Below are 23,673 nucleotides of genomic sequence, written 5' to 3'. Positions count from 1 at the left end.
AGAGCTTTTGTTTTGTTGCCCAAACAGTTTGATGTACTTGAAGTAAATTACAATGCTTCCGCATCACAGCACAGACTGAAGGGGTACAGTAGGAAAGCGTCCCTGTTTACAGTTAGTCCCTGTCATTACAGTCACAGTGTTGGAGTAGGTTTCCTCCCCGGTGAACAATTACCAGCGTGTCCTGCTCCTCCTTCTCCTGTGTGGGCCGAGAGACTCTGCGCTCCTGACCTTGACAAGCCACTCCACTCATGCAAAAAAAAATCAAGCACTCTTATCTCCATGGCGATGAGAGCCTCTCCACCCCCGCCTAAGCAGATATGACATCAACTCCATTCAGAATCACAAAACTGGGCAAACTGTAATGTATAGCACAACAACGTCCACGCCAAGGTCATTTTTCAAGCTTAGTCATGGTTGGTTGTTGAGCTGTGAGGTTTAGAGATCAAGATGTCAGTTGTTGCAAGTATGTCTTAATGCATGCAATTGGTTTACAGTGCAAAGGTGGCGTATCCGTTTAGATTAGGTTAGTGATTCGCTGTGATTGAATGTTGCAGTGTTATTTAAGCATGCTTTTTCAAGCAAATTGTGTCATCACTTAACCTACACTTGTTCCAAACCTGTTTGAGTTTCTTTCTTCTATTAAATGCAAAATTATATATGTTAAAGAATGTTGGAAAAAAAACAGTAGGCCATTGACTGTTTGATACTGGCTGCATCTGAAATCTTTACTACTCGAGTACGTACTACATTTGAATTTGAATTTGCTAGAGGACTGCTGCATCGCTTCACTCCCATTCATGAATTCTCTCACGGTGCATCATGGGATAACCTAGCGTCCATCTGATGCACACTTCAGAAGTAGTGGGTTCTCCAGGTACTTCTCACACACTGTTTTCGAATACTATGAATTTAGACATACTACTTGTCCCACATACTGGTTTTTATGTACCATATAGTATGGAAGTATGCAATTTCGGACACAGCCATTGTGTTTTTTTTCTTATGATGGAATTCATTGGCTATGTTCTTCAAAATATCTTGTGTTCAAGAAAAGAAAGAAACTCATGAAGATTTAGAACCACTCTCGTTTTTGAGTGGCCTATGTAAGCGTATTAAATATTTTAATGGTTGAATGAAGTCCCTTATGAGTAAATGTTAAGATGTTGCCAATTTTGTCAAAGAAAAAAGACACAGTTGCTGCCAATAGCCTAGTGGTTAAGTGCGCTGACATATAACACCTTGGTGCTCATGGCGACCCGAGTTTGATTCCCAGCTCCAGGTCCTTTGCCGACCTCTCCCCTCTCTCTGCTCCCAATACTTTCCTATTTGTAACCTTTACCGTCTTATGCAAATTAAAGGTGAAAAAAAAAACAAAAAAAAAGACACAAAAATATCCATAGACAATTTTTTTAAGATATCTTACTGACTCCAAATTTTTTAACTTATTTATATCAATTTAAATATATATTATATACGCTAAATATTCCCAAGCTACTTAAAATGAAATCAATTTACATTTTATGTGCCATGTATATATGCTGTTTATATATAGATGAAGTCAGAATTATTACCCCCCCCCCCCTTTTTTTTTTCTTTTTCTTTTTCTTTTTCTTTTTTCAAATATTTTCCAAATGATGTTTAACAGAGCAAGGGAATTTTCACAATATATCAGATTTTTTTTTCTTCTGGAGAAAGTCTTAATTGCTTTATTTCAGCTAGAAAAAAGCAGATTTTATTTTTTTTTAAACCATTTTAAGGACAAAATTATTAGCCCCTTTAAGCTATATTTTTTTCAGATAGTCTACAGAACAAACCATCGTTATACAATGACTTACCTAATTACCCTAACCTGCCTAGTTAACCTGATTAACTTAGTTAAGCCTTTAAATGTCACTTTAAGCTGTATGGAAGTGTCTTGAAAAACATCTAGTAAAATATTATTTACTGTCATCATGGCAAAGATAAAATAAATCAGTTATTGAAAATGAGTTATTAAATGTTTAGAAATGTGTTGAAAAAAATCTGCTCTCCATAGGGGAAAAATTGGGGAAAAAATAAAGAGAGGGGCTAATAATTCTGACTTCAACTTTATATTTATATGTTTTTTTTTTTTAACGCATCAGATGCTATCCACCTACAGCAAGTTGAAGGAAGCATCTTGCATGGGGGCTGGGTTTATGACAAATTTAGGTTTTGTAATGTCAAAAACCCAGCAAGAAGATGTTCCTACTAGGTTTTGTTGTAGGTTTAAAAAAGTAAAGACAAATTCTCTCTTTAAACTTTCCATTGAATTCTGAACTTTAGATATAGACCGTAGAAGTTTTTTCTTTTTAAAATAAGTAATTTGTTCTACATCAAATCGTTCAAATTTGACCTTATTATATTGTTACAGAAACTTCTAGCTCAAAACTATTGCTGTTTTTTCTACATTTCTAATTATTTGAAACTTAAGAGATCATGTTGAAGTAATGAATGAGCATTTAAAATAAAACATTAATTGTATTACAATTTCCACAAACACACTTGAGTAATGGCAGCTGAAAATTTAGTTTTGTCATGAAAGAAATACATTTACAACATAAAAAGAGTATATTGTTTAGCATTAGTTGGCTTAACTCTTTGGGGTTTACGCTCAATTTCTCTACTATGTATCATCCCGGTAGCACATCTTACCCCATTTGCTCTCTCGGTAATCACTGCAAACCTACTTCATATCCTTCATCAAGTATTTCAATAAGTGCCGAAGGCTTAAATAAGAACCTTACTTAGCACTTAAGCACTTCGGCTCCCTCACTTCGACTGTTTGGGGAATTCAATTTGCTGGTTGCCTGCTTTTTGGAAAGAGCCATGCCTTGAATTGCAGCAAAAGGATTTTAGATACCTGTCCTAACACACTGCCCGTTGAGAGACAAACAGCTTTCATTTGATCGTACTGAAACAAACTGTTAAATATAACCACTGAATCACTGCATGAGTAATGAATATTCATCATATAAATGAAGCTTTTATTCTGGCGAGTCTTGGGGAATTTTCAATCAAATTACCACATGCAAACAAATGAAATGATTACACTGGCGACAGCAAAACTACACTTCATTCCAATCAAAAGTGCCCTGGCTTCGTGATTTACATCTTCGAGCACCCAGCTTGGAGCAAAAGCAATATCACATTTGAAATATTGATCTTTTTGAGTCACAACTGAAGTGTCTTGCTGTGTTACGACTGAATCAACTTTCGTTTCTAAGAGATGTAAGGGCAGACGTGTTCATTATCACGGCTGTGATGGATAATATAGATACAACATGAGCTATAAACCCCATCAAGAGTTTTACTACTCGCACAAATGTGTAAAACATAAGAGGAACTCTGCTTACTAATGCAATACTAGTAGAAGCACCCTTGAGGCTGATGAATCACTGAAAGCATAACACCAGGCTGATCAATGGGCTTGTTTCGGGACTTCAGGACTGATCGAAGAACAGGAGAACTCCTTCATATAATAAGCTGGAGAGAGAAGTGGAGACGGATTCCTCATTACATCAGAAGAGGCATACAGATAGTTTACTTCATCAACAGAGACAGAGAGCCGATAAAGCCAAGGCTCCACAGACACTTATCCAATTACCAACGCAAGGGTCAAAACCTATTTGAGCCATTATGTAACTGATCACTTCATAGATAGAAATGATCAATCAAAAGGATATTTGATAATTGTCTTTTATATTTAATGTTTATTTTAATGGTGCACTAACTGAATTTGACTTTTTTATGTTGTGCGTTATGAACTTTCATAGCCAATCCTTTCATATTCGTGTTACCTATCTGAGCTGTTATTTCAGGTGATATTTAATATTGACAAAATATTGACAAGTCACATATGAAAAAGGAAGTTCAAGCATAAAAAAACATAGTTTTGTGTTTAATTACCTTTTAAGGAGGAAAAAATAAAGACTTTTATAATTTTTTACCTTGATTTACATCTTCATATTCAGAAAAAAATATATATTTTAGTTGCTTATTAAAAGACACTTTTTAAGGATCACAGTGCAGACCCAAAATATGAATTCATTGTAAATTAGTAATTTAAGCAAGCAAGAAGTTAAAATGTTTTAAATATAATTTTTAAATAATACAATCCTTTTTATATTATACAATCTTTTATACATTTTAGTGAGTGCAGGTCAAAATAAATACCTTTATTATTTTTGTATAAATATTTGAATTAATTTGCATGAATGATGCTGTATAATATTATTCAGCCATATTTGAAATTATTTTTATAAAAGTTCATTTTAAATTATTTAAGAAAAAAATCTGTCACATTTAGGTTTATTTATTCCACGGGAAACAAAATAAACGAAATAAGTATTTCCTTGGTAACTCCCTGAAATTAGCTTCTTTTGTAATGCACGTTATTTAATTTAAACTGATTTCAGTTTACACTATATTCGTCTAATTATTTGATATTTTTGCTGTCTTTATATTATGTTTATTCAAATTAAAGCATTCACAGTGAGCTTAAATTTCTCTTAAAGGGCACCTATGATGAAAATCAACTTTTGTAAGCTGTTTGGACAGAACCGTGTGTCCACTGTCATATTACAGAGACATAAACCCAACAAGTCTCTTTTTAAAAGTTCCTGACGTTAAAACGGTTCCCAAATCTCAGTGATTTTGAGGCCCACTGCAACTTTTTATAGGAATGTGGTTCTCCCCACCCACCGAAATGATTGACAGGCACCATGTTTCTATAATTACACAGAACATATTTTGCAAAGTAACTGAGATTAAAATATTTGTTCTAAATCTCTGCAATTTTTATAAAATATATTTTATACATAAGTTTTAAAAGTTTAAAACAGAGCATGTTTGTAATAAAGACCGCTATATTCACCATGGCCACATGGTATTATTTGTGTGTGCATTTGTATGTGATGCAGCATTTGTGTGTGACTCATCGTTTCAGACAGGCTTGAATAAATTCCACCACAATTATATCAGATAAAAGTGGTATTTTTTTGCTAACGAGCTGTATTTCAGCTTCATCCATATCTGTCTCTATCATTGTCTGCTGTTTATCTGATGTAACACAGAAGAAGCAGACAAACACTTTGGAGCAATGGGTGAAGAAATCATTTGCACTTAAAGAAACAGGCTACAAAAACAACTACACAGTAGTCAGACACCAAAATGGGCATGTTTTGGAGGCTATAATAAATTATCTGATGGGTATTTTGAGCTGAAACTTTACAGACACATTCTGGAGACAATCTTGAAAAAAGGTTCAAACTGGATTTTTTTTTATGTGGCCATATGTGTATTTAATCTATGTATTTAAAATCACTTCTTTCATTTTTATGTAATGCAGATTCTAAAATGAGACACTTTAGAAGTCTTTGACATATTTGAACATTATTTTCGACATTGTTTATATATATATATATATATATATATATATATATATATATATATATATATATATATATATATATATATATTTAAAATAATGTTTTAAATTTGTATTAATAATATAAGGTTTGGTTTACATGAGCAAAAAAACAATACTGAATAAAGCTAGGTTCCACACAATCGATATGTGTTGGGACAACATGAAGGAAACAAGTTACTTACTTATTTTCATAAATTTAAGTAGATTGAACATAAAACAATTAAGTTGTCCCCCCCCCCCCCCCAAAAAAAATCCAGAATTTTGTTGTTTCATTTCATTAAAATAAGTAGTTTTAACAAAGAGCAATCAATTTTTACAGTGTATAATGGAAAACATCACTGTTTTTTTTTTTTTTTGCAACAAAAAAATCCATAATGAAAATCAATCGAATACACTGTTTTTTGAACCCAATATTTAATATAGAATACAACACAACAGTGTATCCTATTTTATTGTGAAATTTCCAAAGTTTTTTTACGCTGGTCTGCACAACTCAGTTATTGCACGGAGGTTGAGTCTCTTGTAAGCTGCAAAAGTGCGTTGTAATGCGCCTTGGCGAGTGTAATGCAGTTCTTAATGAGATTAATCCACAGGCTGGGAGAGACAGAAAAGAGGAACACCAGCATGATTTACAAGTCTTACAGGATCAATTAGCAGAGCTGCTTAAGCAGCCAATTGCTCAGCTGAGACAAAAACTGTGTCACAGAATTTAATGCGAAGCAATAAATCAGCAGGAGGCCAAATGATGGAGGGGCAGTGCAGTTTGAGGAAGGCAATGATCAAGTATAATGCTGCTCGAAACTGCCAGACAAGGGTCAAACCAGGGAATTACAGAGGTGAAGAGTCAAATGGTTATCTATTTTTATTATTGTTTTAAATATATCAAAGATATTTAATTTAGTTTTAAGAAGTCACCTTTTTTGTGCAATTCACATACACTGTAAAATGATCTGTTAAATAACAGTTTCCATATTTTGTGTTTTCCGTCTGTTTACGGTTGTGAATTTCATAATGGGATTTTGATCTCTGCACTGTTAACTTTTAATCTTAAATTCAACTCTACAGTTTAACAAAGAGACTTTTATTGACATTTTAGTAGTTTGATATAATATAATGTATAAGAAATAATATATAAATAAATGAATCATTAAAATAACAAAAAATATACTGGCAGCTTAGGTTTTTGCAGCATAAAATACAACACCAACCCAGACAATATATCACTTTAAACTATTAAATATGTTTATAAAATTCCCCTTTTCCAACTTTTTAAGGTTAAAAGTTGATAGATCAAGGTCTCATGCAATTCAAAAGCATAAATAATGAAAAAATAAAAACATCAATCACAAAATACGGAAAACTGTTAATTTACAGAACTTTTTAGAGTGTAGTTTTGTGTCCTGAGATTATTTTTTAAAAGGAAGCAAACATTCATGATGCACAATTTTGGCTGCTTTTTCATAAATTTTCCATCTGTTCCATTCAATCTAAAAAAACCTAAAACCAAAATTATTTGGACTTTTATTTAATCATAAGCCTTTAAATATAAAGTAGGCTTATCAGAGATGTAACTGGAGATGTCTCCTAAAACCAGTATAAACATAAATGCATAGATATTAGAAATGTGCAAGTAAATTTGATAAAATATACATATAAAAGGAAAAATGCACTAGTGAAAACGCAGCCTAAAATGTTTTAACACAATTTAAGGTTAAGCACACACTACCATCCTGGATGTGGATGTTGGTTTGCATGGAATAAATTTATAAATTGTTGGGCCAAACATGCATCATACAACATTCTCATCTACAAATAAATAACAATTTTGAAAAATATAACAATGTAGGTTTATTTTTTACAAATTTATGAGATTCCAACTACAAAAAACCACTCAGATCCTCAGAACTCAATTACAACGTGTATACTAGGAGTCGTGTATCACCTACCAACTTGTACCACCTGACCACTGCAGATTCATTAGGTGCTATGTACTCATTGATAGCGTGTGGCTTTCTCAGAATTTTAAGATATGGGTACAAAACACTTTATCAAAGTCAACAATGTCAACAATAAGCTTGTGCTTCATCCCACTTCATTTCGACCATGTTGAAATGTATTTTTTGGTAAAGAAATGTTTATGTATGATTTTGTTCTGATCAAATCAAATAAAATGTCCATGTGTTTGTGTGTGTGGGTCCCAATCCGCTTGTTAACTGTGAGGTCATGCAATGCAGCTTCTGGGTCCAATCGCTATATATATAAATACGATCGCAATATACATATATATATCCATGCTTAATATCCGATGGCCAGAATGTAATACATTTTTTACTGTAATACATTTTTAACTGTTCAAATATAGGTGTTTGTGATGCAGCAAGTACAGAGACTGTTGCGTACGCCATGATTTTATATAAAATTCACTTTAATGTATGAAATGACTAAAATGGTCATAAACTTAAATTTTCTCAATTCACAAGCGGATATACCTTAAAGTGATTTTGCATTGCAATGAAGAGAACAGTTGTGTGTCTACAATGCAAATGATGTCCTCTTTTTTTTGGCTCACCTGTCCCTTTAAGGGTGACTGCCTTCTGTTGTCACACAGCCAAAAGGGCAAACAGTGCAAAACATCGCTAGTAGAGACAACTAGCAGGATGTCACCTGATGACATGTGTGAAGCATCTGTCCTGTCCAGAATGGTAATGGCACATCCGTCTGAACATTGCCAGATGCAGACCGCAGTGAGCTGCAGATGCTCCTTTCGCCTCTAGTTATTATATGGAAATTGGCTGTATGAACTTGGATATTTGTGATCTATGAGGACTAGCAGCAAAATTCGAAGCTTTCAGCACTGGCCAAGCACTTTAATATTCCTGCTTTATTGATTTTGTGGCAGTGTAGATTACTATAGAGCCACTGAGTTAATATGCCATATGTTTATGAATGAACGATTGTGTTTTTAAATCTCTTTTGGACTAAGTGGGGGTCAGACACAATACTTCTGGCTGCTCATTATACTTACCGACTCTGTCTTAGCATGGATCTAATTTGGCACCTTGCAGCTATACTTCCAAGATTTTGGCTCAGAAAGTAAATAACAGAGAAGTTCATTCTTCCAATGGTTCTCATTAATGTGTCGCAGGCTTTACACAATGTTGGACAAGCTAATAAGTGTATATACAGAGACTTCTTTAAAAATATTAGATAAGCTAAGCTAAAACTCAGCATAGAGAGAGAGAGAAACTAAAGTATGGAAAATAATTTATACATACTGACAGAAGTGACAACTGCCTAATTTGAATGCTTATATATTAGAGGTCTGCACGGGACTGACTTTTTAGTCCCACGCTCACACAGTTTTATTCAGCATCCAACCGCTCCTGCTGTATATTCAGATCAACCGCTGCCCGCTTACAATAATTTTCTACCCGATACGATCACTCCCGCAAAATTGAAATCTGGTTTCCAAAGTCTTACATTTAAATTGTGTATTACCAAAAGAGAGAGATAACAGATAAAACTGTAGGTTGTGCAAGATTGTAGGCTAAATGGCAGTTTTGTTTGCTCCTTTGTGATGAGACATGAGTGTCGCCTTAAACCTGAGGTTTCAGTCTTGTGACTGCTTAAGGGTAAAACTTTGAGGTATTATCACATTGCACAAAGTGTATTTTTTTTTTCCATTTGCCTCTATGACACATGAAAAAGACTCGCATACATCAGACTTGCCTGATGTGGGTTTCCTAACTCTAAACTAACTGTTTTCTGATGCAAGCTAAAGGACAGTGCATCTTCACTTTGCTCTCCCATGTTGGTAAAGCCGGCTCTGAGGACCATTATGCAGATGATGCAGGCACAAACTGGGTTAGGGTTAGCACTTGTCATGCGTTCATCATGTAACAGTCATGAGCACTGGTTGTACCGGTGCTCAATAAAACTGAGGAAATCACAGATATGCTGTTCCAAAACAACGTCGGGACTCTGGAACGCTATATTCTTAGCTCATGCGCTCCGGTTTAAATTACACCAGAGTAAACGACTGCTATCGCATTTTATTCAGAAGTTTATTCCCACCCCACAAGAAATCTGGTCAGGACCCGTGGATGCAGACCTCTAGCTTATATCTTTTTTTCACTGTTCACACTGGGTTTACCCTACTAACATATTGATAATGAGACCCAAAATACATCTACTTTGATTTCAGGGTACCTTTAAACAGAATACAGGGTAAATTAATTATAGATTCTGCATTTTTGTAAAGATTTTAATGTATTCATTTTGAAGATTAAAATTGTAAGCATTATATCAGGCTATGGAAAGTCAACAGTGAAATGTAACACTTCCGCACTTCCGACCTCAATGCGTTCCAGTCACTTTCCAGTCATATGTGAATACTTCATACCATTGCTATTGTACCAATTATGGCTAAAACCAAAATAATACATAATGTCTTTTGAATACAGCTGAGGGCGTTAAAGCATTATATATTGCACTTTAAAGCTAATATTTTCTCAGAAATTGCTTTTATTAGTAGGGCTTTGACTCATTTTGTTCTGTAAACATATTTGACAGTTTATTTATTTGTTTCTCATAAGGTAGCTCTGTGCTAATCCCGCTTTAGCAGACCTAGCTGAACTTGAAGTGATGACACGTCTAGCTGAAACTTCTTTGATCTGCCCCAAGTCCAGAGATCAGATGTTTGACTTCAAGTGGCCTTCTTGGCAATATTTTCAGCTAGGAAGAAGAAAAAGTTCCGATTCTAGCTGTCTAGATTGTACAGCATAAGACAAAAACCATGTGTTGTTTTCGTAGACTAGGTGGAGTTGGCTAAAAGTGAGACAAAAATCTCCTAATATAGAACAAACATAAACATGAACACCATTAAAGACCATTAAAAAATCCTAATAGTGTTTTGTGAATGAGAGGATGAGAGACTGATCGGACACAAGCCAGAACACGGATTTGTATTGGATTGACTTTCACACAATGGCATGAGCTGAAAGAGGCAACTGGCTGCCATGTGTTGATATTTGTGTAACAGTGTAGTGTAGCACATGCTGTGTTACCTGGTCGTTGGACGCGGTGTCAAAAGAGGTGTCAGGTAATGCCGAATACACACTGCATGGTTTTCAAAGTCATCAGATCACCATTGTTTTCACACTGCATGACTATCTGGTGTAGCGTTCAGTTGCTCCTGTGTTCAAACAGGATTATGGATCAGTGACAGGAGAATACACACTGCATGTCTATTGAAACAATCACTGACAATTCTGACTCTGAGTTGAGAGTGGAGGTCAATAAATATTTTTGCAATGTGCAGCAACAAATGTGTTTCTTTTTAATCTTTCTTTCTGTTTAATCTCATTGTAAACGTTATTTATTCTGATTTTGTGGAAAATAACTCCTCCCCAAACTCTCCGCTGTCCTGTATAGGTCGTCGCCAGATAATTTTTCAGTCAGAACTCTTTTCACACAGCATGATTTTGAATCATTGACTAGTCCAGATATTTCAGCCTGATCTCACGAGAAAACGCAAGTATTTTACGTTTTGGCAGTTTAGTGGCTAATTCGTACGAATTCGTACGAGTTCAGTCGTACGAAATTTTACGATTTTAAAAAGGAGGCGTGGCACCTAACCTCACCCCTAAACCCAACCGTCATTGGGGAATGAGCAAGTCGTACTAAATTGTATGAATTAGATCGTATGAATTCATACGAATTAGCCACTAAATCAAAAAGTTACGAATTGCCATGAGATTGTGTTGGAAATACAGACAAAAATACTTAAAACCACAAAGCTGAATATTTGAGGAGGGCAATACCTGCACATACTGAGAAGTTAGAAGTAGTTACAGGGTATATGCAGTTATCCTAAAGGTCATGTTAATACCTTTTTAAGACTTTTTAAAGACCTTCTCAGAATATTTTTAAACCTCATCGCCACTTCAAGTTCTAATCAGTATCAAAGCTTTGACTAAATAAACAGTTGTTAATAAACAGTTGTAGTTAAATAAATCAATGGAGCACAACCATGCAACAGAACTCAGACAAACTGGGAAGAACCAAAGCTTGAAAGAATAAATTACACAGTTGTTTTCAGCAACAGGCTTTAGCCACTGTTTAAACTCATCTTTCTCCAGCCAGTAGTAGGCAAACTTACATTTTCCCATCTGTTTTGCTCTATGTGGAGAGCATCACATCAACTTCCCATGTTTGACACAAACTACATGACATCACCCAGGCGGGAGCACCCCAGCCCAAATTAATCTCATAGATCGAGCACGCCGTTGTTAATATTAGGAGGAAAATAAATATATTTATGCATTTTGTAATTTTCTAATATTTGATTGATCAACTTTTAATACTTTTTAAGACCCCGCGGACACCGCGAGTTAAACATATCATTTGAATTTGCTTACTTGCTAATGGGATCATGCTTTTAGCCCCTCACTCACTATTCTTCGGCGCAGTCCTGGATTTTTCAGGGGCCACCACAGTGGAATGAACCGCCAATTCCTCTGCCATACATTTTATGTGGTGGAAACCACTGAACTACATCCCCATATTATTAGCCCATAATGCCTGGAATGCCAAAATCCTCAACATTTCAGATTACCCTTTCAGATAACTCCAAGTTTATGTATTTACCCTTACTGTATACAATATAATAAAATATTTCATTACAATATATGAAGAAATAGAAAGCCCCAGAGAACATTTATTTAAATGTTCTGAAAGATTGAATCTTATTTATGTAGGTTTTTTCACAGTTTTAGTGTCCCAATTTAGACTGCAGTTTATCTATATGAACAATGACCTGGCCCTGTTAGCATCCACACAGATTTTCATCACTGAGATCCCATCAGTCGCTATAAGAAGATTCTGTGCTTTTCTCTGCATGCCGTCTTCAAATGCTCCATCTTTCCCAGAACTCTGCTCTCCACCTCCTCTTTCAACAAAGGTGATGTATTTTAGTCCATCCATTAGTCTGCACTCGACCTGCTGGGGCTGATTCCAGGTTGACTATAGAGAAGGATTGAGTTGGGATGTTACAGAAAAGCCTCAAGCCCAGTTCTTCCTTTTTTAAAACTAAGAGTGCTAAACTGTACTTTCAGTTTAAAACACACAGAGCCTTTATCTAGTGAAATAGGGACAAAGCAAACTAGCAAATTAATTCAATAAAACACAGCAGATTCATTTTTCTTCATTAGAGGAGCCCAGGCTTGGATGGTGAATTAAAGGCTTAACAATCTAATTATGCAGATAAATGTGAGACAATGAAGCTCCATCCTTGAATTCAAGTAGAGGATAATGGTCAACAGTCATGAACAATCAAGAGTCTTATATTAAAATATACTGAGAGGGCTTTTCACACCAGCATTCATTATTGCAACTGGCTGAATGTTCATTATCCAGCAATACAAATGGGTTTTTTTCCTATAACAATGAATCAATATACAATATCCCATGAAAAAGAGAGCTCCCAAATATATGTTTGTTATTCAGTCACTGTGCTAAGCCACATGAAACGTGTTAGAAAAGGTTATAATGTGCTATAGTGTCATAAAGGTTATAAGTCATTCATTCATTCATTTTCTTTTCAGCTAATTATTTTTATTAACCAGGGGTCGCCACAGTGGAATGAACCGCCAACTTATCCAGCATTTTTTTTATGCAGCGATTGCCCTTCCAGCTGCAACCAATCACTGGCACACCCCCATGCACTCTCATGCACACACATACACTCAGTGGCGGATTTAGGACTGGGGCGGCATGGGGAGACGGTGCAAAAAAAAAAAAAAGTGCACCAGTAAAAGCTTTGAGATAAGATTTACTTTAGGCAAGTGTGGTAATTTAGAGTTGTTATCCCAGAATAAAGATGTTAGGGGCCATTTACATTTGGCGTCTTTTGCACGCGCAAGTTTCTTATTCATTATGTGCAACGGTGCAGCCTAAACAACACTGGTAAAAACAAATTGACGCATGTGCGCAGAAAGCCATTTCGGCACACCTCACGCGCTGCTTCTGATCCCGGTTGTTGACTGTACCTGTACATGCACGCTGATATGCATCAATATGCAAGTCCAGGTTAAAATTAAAGGTTTATATCATATGATGATGATGATGTTACTTTGACTAAGCATGGCTATGAAGTAGAAAGTAGGAATAATGAGTCAGGGAGGTCACTAACACTTAATAACATTCATTCTTAGTCATGAGTCGGGTCTAAGACAACAGATAATTCTATAAAACTTTTTTTTTGTATTCTATAGAACTGCCATAATTAATATTCATGCAAAAATCTTAGAATATTACTCCAGTTGTGTCTTTACATTGTTTTTCATTTCTATTTGATTTTTGTTATTTATTTAGAATAATAATTGTATGATAATAACAAACAAATTGTTATATTTATTAAAAATACATAAATATATTTAAGTGTATTTATAATAATTATTTAAAATGTATGTATTTAAAATATATATTTAAATATTTAAAATATATATAAAGTCAACCATATAGTGTCTTTATTTATTGGGGGATGGTGAGGGGGTACTGTATGTTTGGGGTGGTTTTGCCCAGGATGGCATTTATAAAAGAAAATAAGTAATTTAAGGGTGCTTTCACATCTGTTTTGTTCAGAAACAGGAATTAAAATAGCTACAATGTTGCACTTTTTACTTGTTGCTGTTGACTATCACACTGCAAAGTTTCTAAACAGACCAAAGGAGCTAGCTAAACAAGTCACATGCGAGTAAAGTCTCCTCACATTGGTCAGAGTTTCACGGTTTATTTTGCAGAGTCCCGCTCAGCTGTCATGCACTCTTATTTTAATTTATGGCAATGAGCACTAAGACATTATAAGCAAAATCTGCAGTTTAATTTTGAATGGTGACACCCACAGACATCATCACCAGATATAAATCAGAGGTAAGACTTTCTTATACATAGCCATTGGTTAGAATTATGCATTATAGGCTTTACATTATAGAAAGAAATAACAGAAAAAATAAGACTGCAGTTCGGTCAGTTTTCCTAACGGATAAACAACTCTCGTTATTAGTTAGCTTTCACTTTCTCGTTATTAGCAAGCTTTCACTTTCGTATTTGACATGAAACGCACATTTACCGGTAGGAATGTCATCCTGTCCTACTCTATTACACCACCATAATGTGATAAAGCAGGGCTTGGATCATTTTGCTTTCTCACTGCCATCGATCCACTCCAGAGTTCGTTTCAATCGAGCCCAGACCACCTCAATCAGACGATCTCAGGCCGATTATTTTGGCGCGGATCCTAGCGTAATTCCTGGATTCACATATGCCAAACAAACCGCGCTAACTGGGCAAACGGGACAGGTTCCAAAACAAAAGTCTAGGTGTGAAAGCACCTTAAATTTTTTGCCGATTATTGTCAATTACCATGTTGTTTGTGGGGGCAGAGGGTTCGTAGTACACCGACAAGCTATGCAAAATAACATTAATGACGGCAACAATGGCATAGTGGTTAGTGCATTGATACATGGCAGTTCGATTCCTGTCTCGAGGTCCTACGCAAATCTAGCCCTCTCTCTGTTCCCCACACTTTCCTGTCAATACTCTCGACTGTCCTATAAATTAAAGAAATTTAAATAATTTTTTTTAAATATTTCAAAATGAAGTGAATCAGGCAATAATGACATCAAAATAATCGTTCTGTGATTACATTTTTTTATGTCATCTCTGAATGAACTATGGCTCTGTATGGTAAATTCTGCATGAGAAACTACCACATACAATAAGGGTTTTACTCCAAACTTCAGTTAAGTGTTGAAAATAAGCCCTTCTGTGAGATGATTCTGTAGTTATGTGACTATTAGTGAAAGCAGTTAAACGTTTTATTTATAATGCAATGTGATAGGGATTTCCTGGGTGTTCAGAGCTTCCAAGCAAGAGCACCCTCTGGCCTTTAGAGCAGCCATTGATCAAATTTGTTAGTCCAGCACATCCAACAGATGCTTAACTGGATTGAGATTTTGGAATATGGGGCCAAGAAAACACCATGTAATTTCCAGTCCATCAAACCATTCCTGTACAATTTGTTTACTGCGGCAGGGTGCGTGATTCTGCTGACAGAGGTCCTTTCCATTAGGGAACACCAAAGTCATGAACCTGCTCTCTCAGAATGCTTAGGTAGCATGTGTCAAATTTAAGTCCACATGGGTTTCCCATTGGGCCTTGGCTGTCCTCGTGCAGCAATGACCCTTGGGCACCCAACACCCTGTCACTGAATTGTGGTTTGGCTCTCCTCAGACTGCTGCTGGCAAATTCTCACCACTGCTGTCCAAGAGCAACCCACAAGCCTTGCCTTTGCAAAGACCCTGTGACTCAGTTGACCTGCCATAACAATTTGGCCATTGTCAAAGTCACTCAGATCTTTACTCCTGTCCAATTGTCCCACTTCCAACAGCCTGACTATAAAAAACTGATTCACTGAACACCATTTCTAATCTAGGGTGTCAAGCCTGTTCCATGAAAATCATTGTGCAGCTCTTTTACTCCAATTTAAACACACCAAAACAAGCAGATCACAATTCTCTGACTCACCATAGAACATAATCTCAAATGGCACCTTTCCTTGTGGTTTTACTGGGAATCTACATGTGTCTTGATGTAATGCTGCTTTGAAAATAGATCTGCGTGCAGCTCACCTCAGTGCAGGCTAGCAGAAATACTCACCTAGGGAGCAGAGCTACCGACCACAATGGGATGCTCCCAAAAGCTAAAATGATTAATGGGACACCCTTTGGAAGGATTGTCCGAAATTGGTACTGAAGATCCACTGGCATGATCCTAAACCAATTTATCACATACATACATTAAAACAACTAGGGCCCAATCCTGAATAGCACCCTATACCTTTGAAGTCTTCCTTGAACTCAAGTGCAAAATAGTTGGTGACAGCATGCCAAACTTGCCTATAATCAATAATCAGCTAAGTGTAAACTCTTGAATACAGGTATATTTCAAACTGTAGGAACCTTTTTTTAAAGATCTTAAAGATTTTAGAAGCAACAACCTTTTGGTGTGTTTGAACAACAGGACAGATTGATTTTAGTTATAGGAAAACCATTTGGGGGAACAAAATCAGCTCCTACTTCAAAGCAGGGTCTATAGCAGCACAATAGGCACTACAATGGCATTCATGTATGCTGTCTGGGTGAATGCATGCTGTACAAAAGTATTAATAGACATACTAATACATAACGTACGATGTCCAACTCAAGTTCCAAGACAGTACCAGGCACGTGCACACATAGGGCCCATTTTAGTCTTGAATAGAAAGCGCCCTTTCAAAATGATCTGAAGTGCCCCCGCGACAACCTTCCCTTTTTTATAAGTGAAAATGTAAGTTTCTGGTAGAATGTCTCTAACCATTGCTCAAGGACACAATCCATATGTAGCATCCATTGGCTCTGTGTTGTTTGTATTTTGCATTGATGTCATGTTTACAATAATGTAACAGCAGTAGAGACTGTGCAACTATTGTGATAATCCCACCCTTTTTATGCTGCACTAAACTGCAGTGGAAATGCAAACTGGCCAAAGCAAAATCATATAGAAGTGAACCAAACCATGCCAAACCATACCATACCACACAGCTGAAAATTGTCTTCTACTCAGACCTTAATATTTGGTCTTGCTTAGGGGTATTAAAAATATCCACTTCACCTGTGAAAGTCATGTTTCGTCTCATCAGGGATAATACAAAGCTTTAAATTATTTGGTTGTCTTTAAACATATTGACTTCCATTTATTAAGTTTGTTAATTGCATCTCCCAAACATTGCTCTTGAAATTAAACATGCGTATGATTTTATGCTCAGTTAGATATTTCTAAAAATGACCGTGATTTGTGTGTTTAGCAACTGCCACAAAGTCACCCAGTTTTATAAGATTAGCTATCAAGCCTATTTTTTCAAACATGCATCAATCGAACACACCTTGGCCATGGAAATAATCTTCGTATTTAGGCAGTTGATACATAACAATGACTACATGCCAAAAGAATAGTTTCTTAGATCTTTTACCGTCCTTGTGCTCTAGAAAAGACTGACTGCTCCCAGGCAGCCTGCAAGCTACTAACCCACTCAAGGTCACTGCGTGCTTCAATGCCGCGGTGGAGCTGATCCAATGCCGTGGATTTCACAGCTGATTTCCACATTTATGTACACTGGCTAGCCATCGATCTCACACACTATTAATTCACTCCTCAGCATCTCAGCTTCAATAAAAGGTGTCTGGATGCTCTATCTGATCAGATTCCAACCGACAAAAAAATGCTGATGCATGAAAAAAAAAAAAGTCAAGTTTTCACACTCCCAATCTAATGTAAACTTCTGTTTTCATCTCTGTAAGGTGCCAAGAGAGATTCAAATTCAGGTCTTTGTTTTTCATTTCATTCTGCGGCGAGGGGACGGGGTAATAACCAGAGAGGTATGGGGGATTTCTCTCACTTTCAAGTACCACAGCATCGTGGCCCAAAGCCAGTCTTTTATTGCTCTTTCACTGTTGCTGTGGTAGCGGTCGTGTTCTGGATGCTCAATCATTTTCTTATCAGGTGCAGCTGTCAGACTTTTTCTTAAAAAAATGACCCAGAAAAAGTGAAATATCCCCAAGAAAGATAGAAGTAACAGAGACAGTATGGGTGCAATTCCTGGGGTATCGATATAGCGTGAGCCGGTATTAAGCTAGGGACATTTGTTAATGTTCTGCCATTTTAATGAAAGGCACGGACACACACATTCACAAGAACTTGTGGTTAAAGCTTCAGGGAGAAGCTCTGGTGCATGAAAACGGTTAGGAAGAAAGCTCAATTACTGGATGTTTAGTAAATGGATAAACAAATTACGCAGCACAAATAAAGAGGCTTTTTGAGAATATTTGTTATTTTGTTCAATTGATTTTATAATTTAGTATTAAATTGGCTTTTTCGGTGCCCTGAAAACCTGGCTCTAAAAACAAATGATTAAACAGGAATGTAAACACCATTTAATACATTCCACTGCATTATTATTTATTTAGCCTCTACAGTTTCAGAATGCATTAAGAGCTATATAAGAAAACTGTATTGCTCTTTAGCAAAATCAGACCATACAAAGACAAAAATAACTTTATCTTTCACTGTGAACAACTATTAACTGCTTTAGGTTTGTTTAATGAGGACTTTGTTAAAATGGATATCTAACTCAATACTGCCCTCATGTGTTTCTCTCCGTACTCAAAATGCAGGATATATTACATAAATTTGCCTCTTTTTACTGTATAATGTTATATATTTTATTATTGATATTAATCTTCAAGCTGTATATAAAATCTGTGTACAATTTTCACAGTCTGGGTCTGTGTGGACCTGAAGATTTGATTTTATATAGAACTTTTTAAAATACTCAAAACCAAAACCAACCACACCAAAACATATTTTCAATATTTACTCAAAATTGCTCAAAAACAATAGAAAGTTATGAATAAATACATTTTGTGTGTGTGTGTGTGTGTATGTATATATATATATATATATATATATATATATATATATATATATATATATATATATATATATATATATATATATATATATAAACACACACACAAACACACACACAAATGAAAACAAAATTATTAGCCTTCTATAAAATATTTAATTATTTTTCAAATAGCTCCCAAGTGCTGTTTAATGGATTAAAGATTTTTTCAACACATCATTTTTAAACATCAAAGTTTATTCAGGAAGCTTGGAGTGTTTGTAATGCAAACAGAAACACAGATATGTAGTAAATAAAAAAAGCCTGGAGGTCAAAATAATTAGCCCTCTGATGTTCATAGTCAATAGTGTAACTCTTTTGCTTGATAACAGCCATCAGTCGTTTATCGTAGCTCTCAACAAGTTTCAAACATGTCTCCTGAGGAGTGTTAGCCCATTCTTCCTTAGCAAATCTTTCAATCTCTTCCAGATATGTTGGTCTTCTGGCATGAACTGAACTCTAGACTTTAGTGGGCCCCACAGATTTTCTATTGGATTCAAGTCTGGGCTTTGTGCAGGCCAGTCAAGGAATTTCACTTTGTTCTGAAGGTACTTCAGAAGTAAGATGCTTTGGGTCGTTATAATACTAGAATACAAAAAGTCGACCCAGAAAAGTTTTGTTGCGGACTGTTTTTCAAAGTCTACTGGCTACTGGTACTCTTCCTTTCATATTTCCTTCAACCCTGATGAGATTCACAGTTCCAAACGCACTGAAACATCCCCACAGCATTATACTCCCACTGCCATGTTTCACTGTGGGAAGGGTGTTCTTTGGGTTCAATTCCTCTCCCTTCTTCCTCCAAATATAGGCAAAATCTCTATGGCACAAAGAGCTCTAGTTGTCATCTGACCAAAGAATACGTTTCCACTTTCCAGTTTTCGTTATTTTTCTCTAGGTTGTCCCTGGCAAACTTCATTCAAGCTTGGAGAAGTTTCTTGGTCAACAACATATCAGTCCAATTCTGTGCAGGGCTCTAGTGACCGTCTTCGTTGAATTTATATATATATATATATATATATATATATATATATATATATATATATATATATATATATATATATATATATATATATATATATATATAATTTTATGCTGCACTGGTTTATCAATAAAATTACACAAAAATGTATCAACAAAATTCAGTCCTTTGTATATAATGTATACGTATAATGTATATATAAATGTATTTATTTGCCAACAATCTTTTATATCCTTTTAAAAAATATTCATTATTTTAATGTATAAACAGATAAATGCTCAGTCTGCTCAGTCAGACTAATTCCATTTCCAAGTTTCATTCCATAATAAAGACAGTCATTATTTTTGTATCTTCATGATTGAAATAGATGTAAATGCGCTTTCAGTGTTAAAGAATAACAAGTTTTTCTTTTTTCACAAGAGTTTATTATTATAAAAAAAACATAAATCTTTTTTTTTACACATAAACAGCAAAAAAAAAATAAAAAATTAAAAATTTAATGTCAGTCAGTCTGTTTAAATACCAAAGCGGTGACGCTGTTACCCGTCACACCACCAAACTGGAAATGGGGGGTGGGCAACTCTCGTACCAGTTCAAAACCTGAAAAAAACATAACTGCATTACCATCTGAGCAGTATTTGAAACAATAATAATAATATTTTAATGAATATTAACTTAAATAAATATGCTTCAAAGGTACCAGGTTTGAAGATCCCTAGCAGCTGCTCTTTAGTCCAGTTGCAGGAGGTGATGATGAAGAAGCCGTTGGGCCGCATGACAGCTCTTAAAGACGTCACATAATGTTTTTTTGCCTCTTCTCTGTCCTCTGGGCTTAAACTAATGGCATCAAACGTGCCTTTATCAATACATACATCAAAACCCTTCAATTCTGTGCTGGGGTTCAGGAAATCCTCCACCTGATATCACACGAAAAAACACAAAGACTTTTAAAGACAAAATAAAATATTTTGTAAAATATTCTGTATCTCTGAGAAGCACAAGGAGTATATTTATTCAAATATTACCTGAATATTTATATTTTTTAAGCCCTCTTCTACCAGGATATTTGTGGTGAGCTCTACGGCAGCCTTCGAATAGTCAATTCCAGTAAGGTTTGAAAAACCATGCCTCGCCTTAAGAGACAATGAATGTGATTAGGATTATTATTACTATTATCTATACTTGTTGAATTGTTCATGATTTAAAACAAGTGTTACAATTAAAGGTGCACTAAGCTAACTTTGTCAAATGATGTTCATATTTGAAAAAAACAAAACCCCAAAAAGAACTGGCCCCTTTTTAATGTCTCAGACACACCCCTTACTGATGATTGGCTGCATGTGTGTCTTTGCAGAAAATCATTTTTCAAATATTGCTTACTGCACCTTTAAAACACAAACACAAGTAAAATTAAGAAGTAATATAAAATATAAAGTAAATAACTAAAGGTAGAGATAATAAAATTGCACACTTACCAGTTCCACGAGAAACATCCCATTTCCAGTTCCAATATCAAGAATTGCAGCGTTTTCAGATATATTTTGTGCTTCCATCCATCTGATCACTCTGTGCATGCTTTCCTCACCAAACCTAACGGTGGAGGATTTATATTGCTTTAACACAAATGATACACCAAAGAATACTGTTGATTTACATGTCGTATACTGTCAGAAAAGACTAGTCCTGGAATACTTCATTTTAAACATCACAATGAAGTCTAGGACTGCACGATATTGGAAAAATTTTACAATGCAATATATTTCTCTCTGCGATATATATTGTGGTATAATTTCACCAGATGACTTGAATAGCTCTATTTGCAAAGTCATTACTTTGGATGATTTTGTAGGGGAGAAAAATAAAAAAAAATTATTTTTATGTAATTTATTATATACGTTCATAAAATACAGTCATAAATAAGCACAATTAAGCAAATATTAAAGTTAATTAAAATAGTGCCTAATGTTCTTTTGGAGAGAGTCTAACTGTATTCAGGTACAGAATTTGAATAATCAAACGTAAAATAGTGTATAGTCTTCACCAAATACATAATTTCATAAAATTGTTCTTAATGAATCTTCTTTATGCACTACTAAAATGATTTAAACGCTCTTCAAATGCTCACACATTCAAAGGCTCTAAAAACTTTAATTCTATCCTGGTTCAATTCTGCAGTGTCTCCACAAATCTAGTGTGTTTTGACCTGTGGTTTCTAGTCATCTATAATCCTAACTCAACATTGCATGTCTTGTGATGTAACTATTGCGGATACACACATTGCGATATCGATGCTCAAACGATATATTGTGTAGCCTTAAGTCATTCAAATATTACAGTACAGCCTTTGACACGAAACAGTAAAATTACCATATTTCTCCAACATCTCCAATATCCTTGTAAGTCTGCAGCTCTCTCTTGTAAGCACCATCCCAGCTTCAAGACAAATATTAATGGACAAAAAAATCAATACCAAACAAGCTGCACAAGTTCTGGTATTAAAAAAAGGTGATGGCATACAAAGTAATTACTCAAAGATATTGTTTTTATTAAACCATGCAATCAGACCCATTTGAGAGAAAGAGAAAGAGGAGGAGGGGTAATTTTGCAAACACTTTAGGATTATTAGTTTATTTGTTTATGCGTTTAATTATTCATTCAGGTTTTTCCACAATTGCCTTTAAAGAATAGTTTGCATATGAAAGAAAGAAAAAACATGTATTGTGTTTGAAAATTTTGTTATAAATTCTATGCATTTTTATTACATTTAATAAACTCTAGAGGTTATTGTTAACATTGTTCAACAATGATGACATTTATCGTTATTTTTAATGTTTGTCTATTGAATTCAAAAACTGTACATCTTCTGAATGCATTTTGCAGGTTAACATTCACATTTCACGTTAACTACTCAGCCGGGGGGGGAAACATATTTGTTAATGCGTTTATTTAATTATTCATTAAGGATTTTCACATTTGCCTTTTTTTATAGAATATTTTGTATATGAAAGGAATTTATATTTATTTATTACATATTACGTAATATGTAACGTTTTATTGTATATCTCTGTTTATTTTTAGATGTTATGAAGGAAAAAGCATGTACTCCTGGATTAACGTTATAAATTTGAAGTATTTTAATTTAATTGAATTTAGTAACTTTTAAATTACACCTTCCTATAAGTTCCACACAAGTAAGACATTTATCGTTATTTACAATGTTTATCCACTGTATTCGAACTGTATCCATCTCCTGAAGGCATCAAGTGGGTTAACGTACACATTCCACGTTAACTATTTAGGGGAACATTTCACGTGCAACAGTTGCTGGGCAGAATATACAACATCCGTGTGCAGAATGATAAAAACACCCATTTAATCTCCTGTGAGAGCGACTAATAGCAGGGTTAGCAGCTCAAGTAAAAAATCTCTTACTATTCCTTTGTTCCGAGTTTTGAAGGCGCAAAATCTTCTGATTTTGTACAATTAACTGGACAGTCTCCTGTCCCATGTGTACTCACTGACGAGTCCATCCTGACGTCCTGTCTTGTCAACATCCGGTGACGTATAATTAAACCCGGTAATCGACATGACACTTCAAAATAAAGGTTGAAACATGCTAAAAAAAAGAAAGAAAATGTTTTACATCATATTTTTAATTTAAATATAATATTTTATTGGTGT

At 35.1% G+C, this 23,673-nt stretch overlaps 2 protein-coding genes across 3 annotated transcripts in view; both read right to left on the bottom strand.

Annotated features, from left to right (window-relative positions):
• insyn2ab (inhibitory synaptic factor 2Ab) overlaps positions 1 to 23,673 on the bottom strand; it is a 206,962-nt gene that overhangs the window by 170,060 nt on the left and 13,229 nt on the right. For both annotated transcript variants that reach the window (XM_073928639.1, XM_073928640.1), the window contains exon 2: positions 10,516 to 10,643. The gene's annotated coding sequence lies outside the window, so the exon portion shown is untranslated. The remainder of the gene's footprint in view (positions 1 to 10,515; positions 10,644 to 23,673) is intronic.
• On the bottom strand, positions 20,409 to 23,536 carry eef1akmt2 (EEF1A lysine methyltransferase 2). The gene is given in 7 exon segments (NM_001013327.1): positions 20,409 to 20,493; positions 20,496 to 20,592; positions 20,693 to 20,909; positions 21,018 to 21,125; positions 21,468 to 21,582; positions 22,360 to 22,425; positions 23,425 to 23,536. Coding segments are annotated over 6 exon segments (701 nt in total). The 5' UTR covers positions 23,523 to 23,536; the 3' UTR covers positions 20,409 to 20,493.

This window comes from Danio rerio, chromosome 17 (assembly GCF_049306965.1).
Source record: "Danio rerio strain Tuebingen ecotype United States chromosome 17, GRCz12tu, whole genome shotgun sequence".
NCBI classification, from domain to species: domain Eukaryota; kingdom Metazoa; phylum Chordata; class Actinopteri; order Cypriniformes; family Danionidae; genus Danio; species Danio rerio.
Note: the sequence above shows the minus strand (reverse complement) of the source record. Positions and strands in the feature narration are given on the sequence as shown.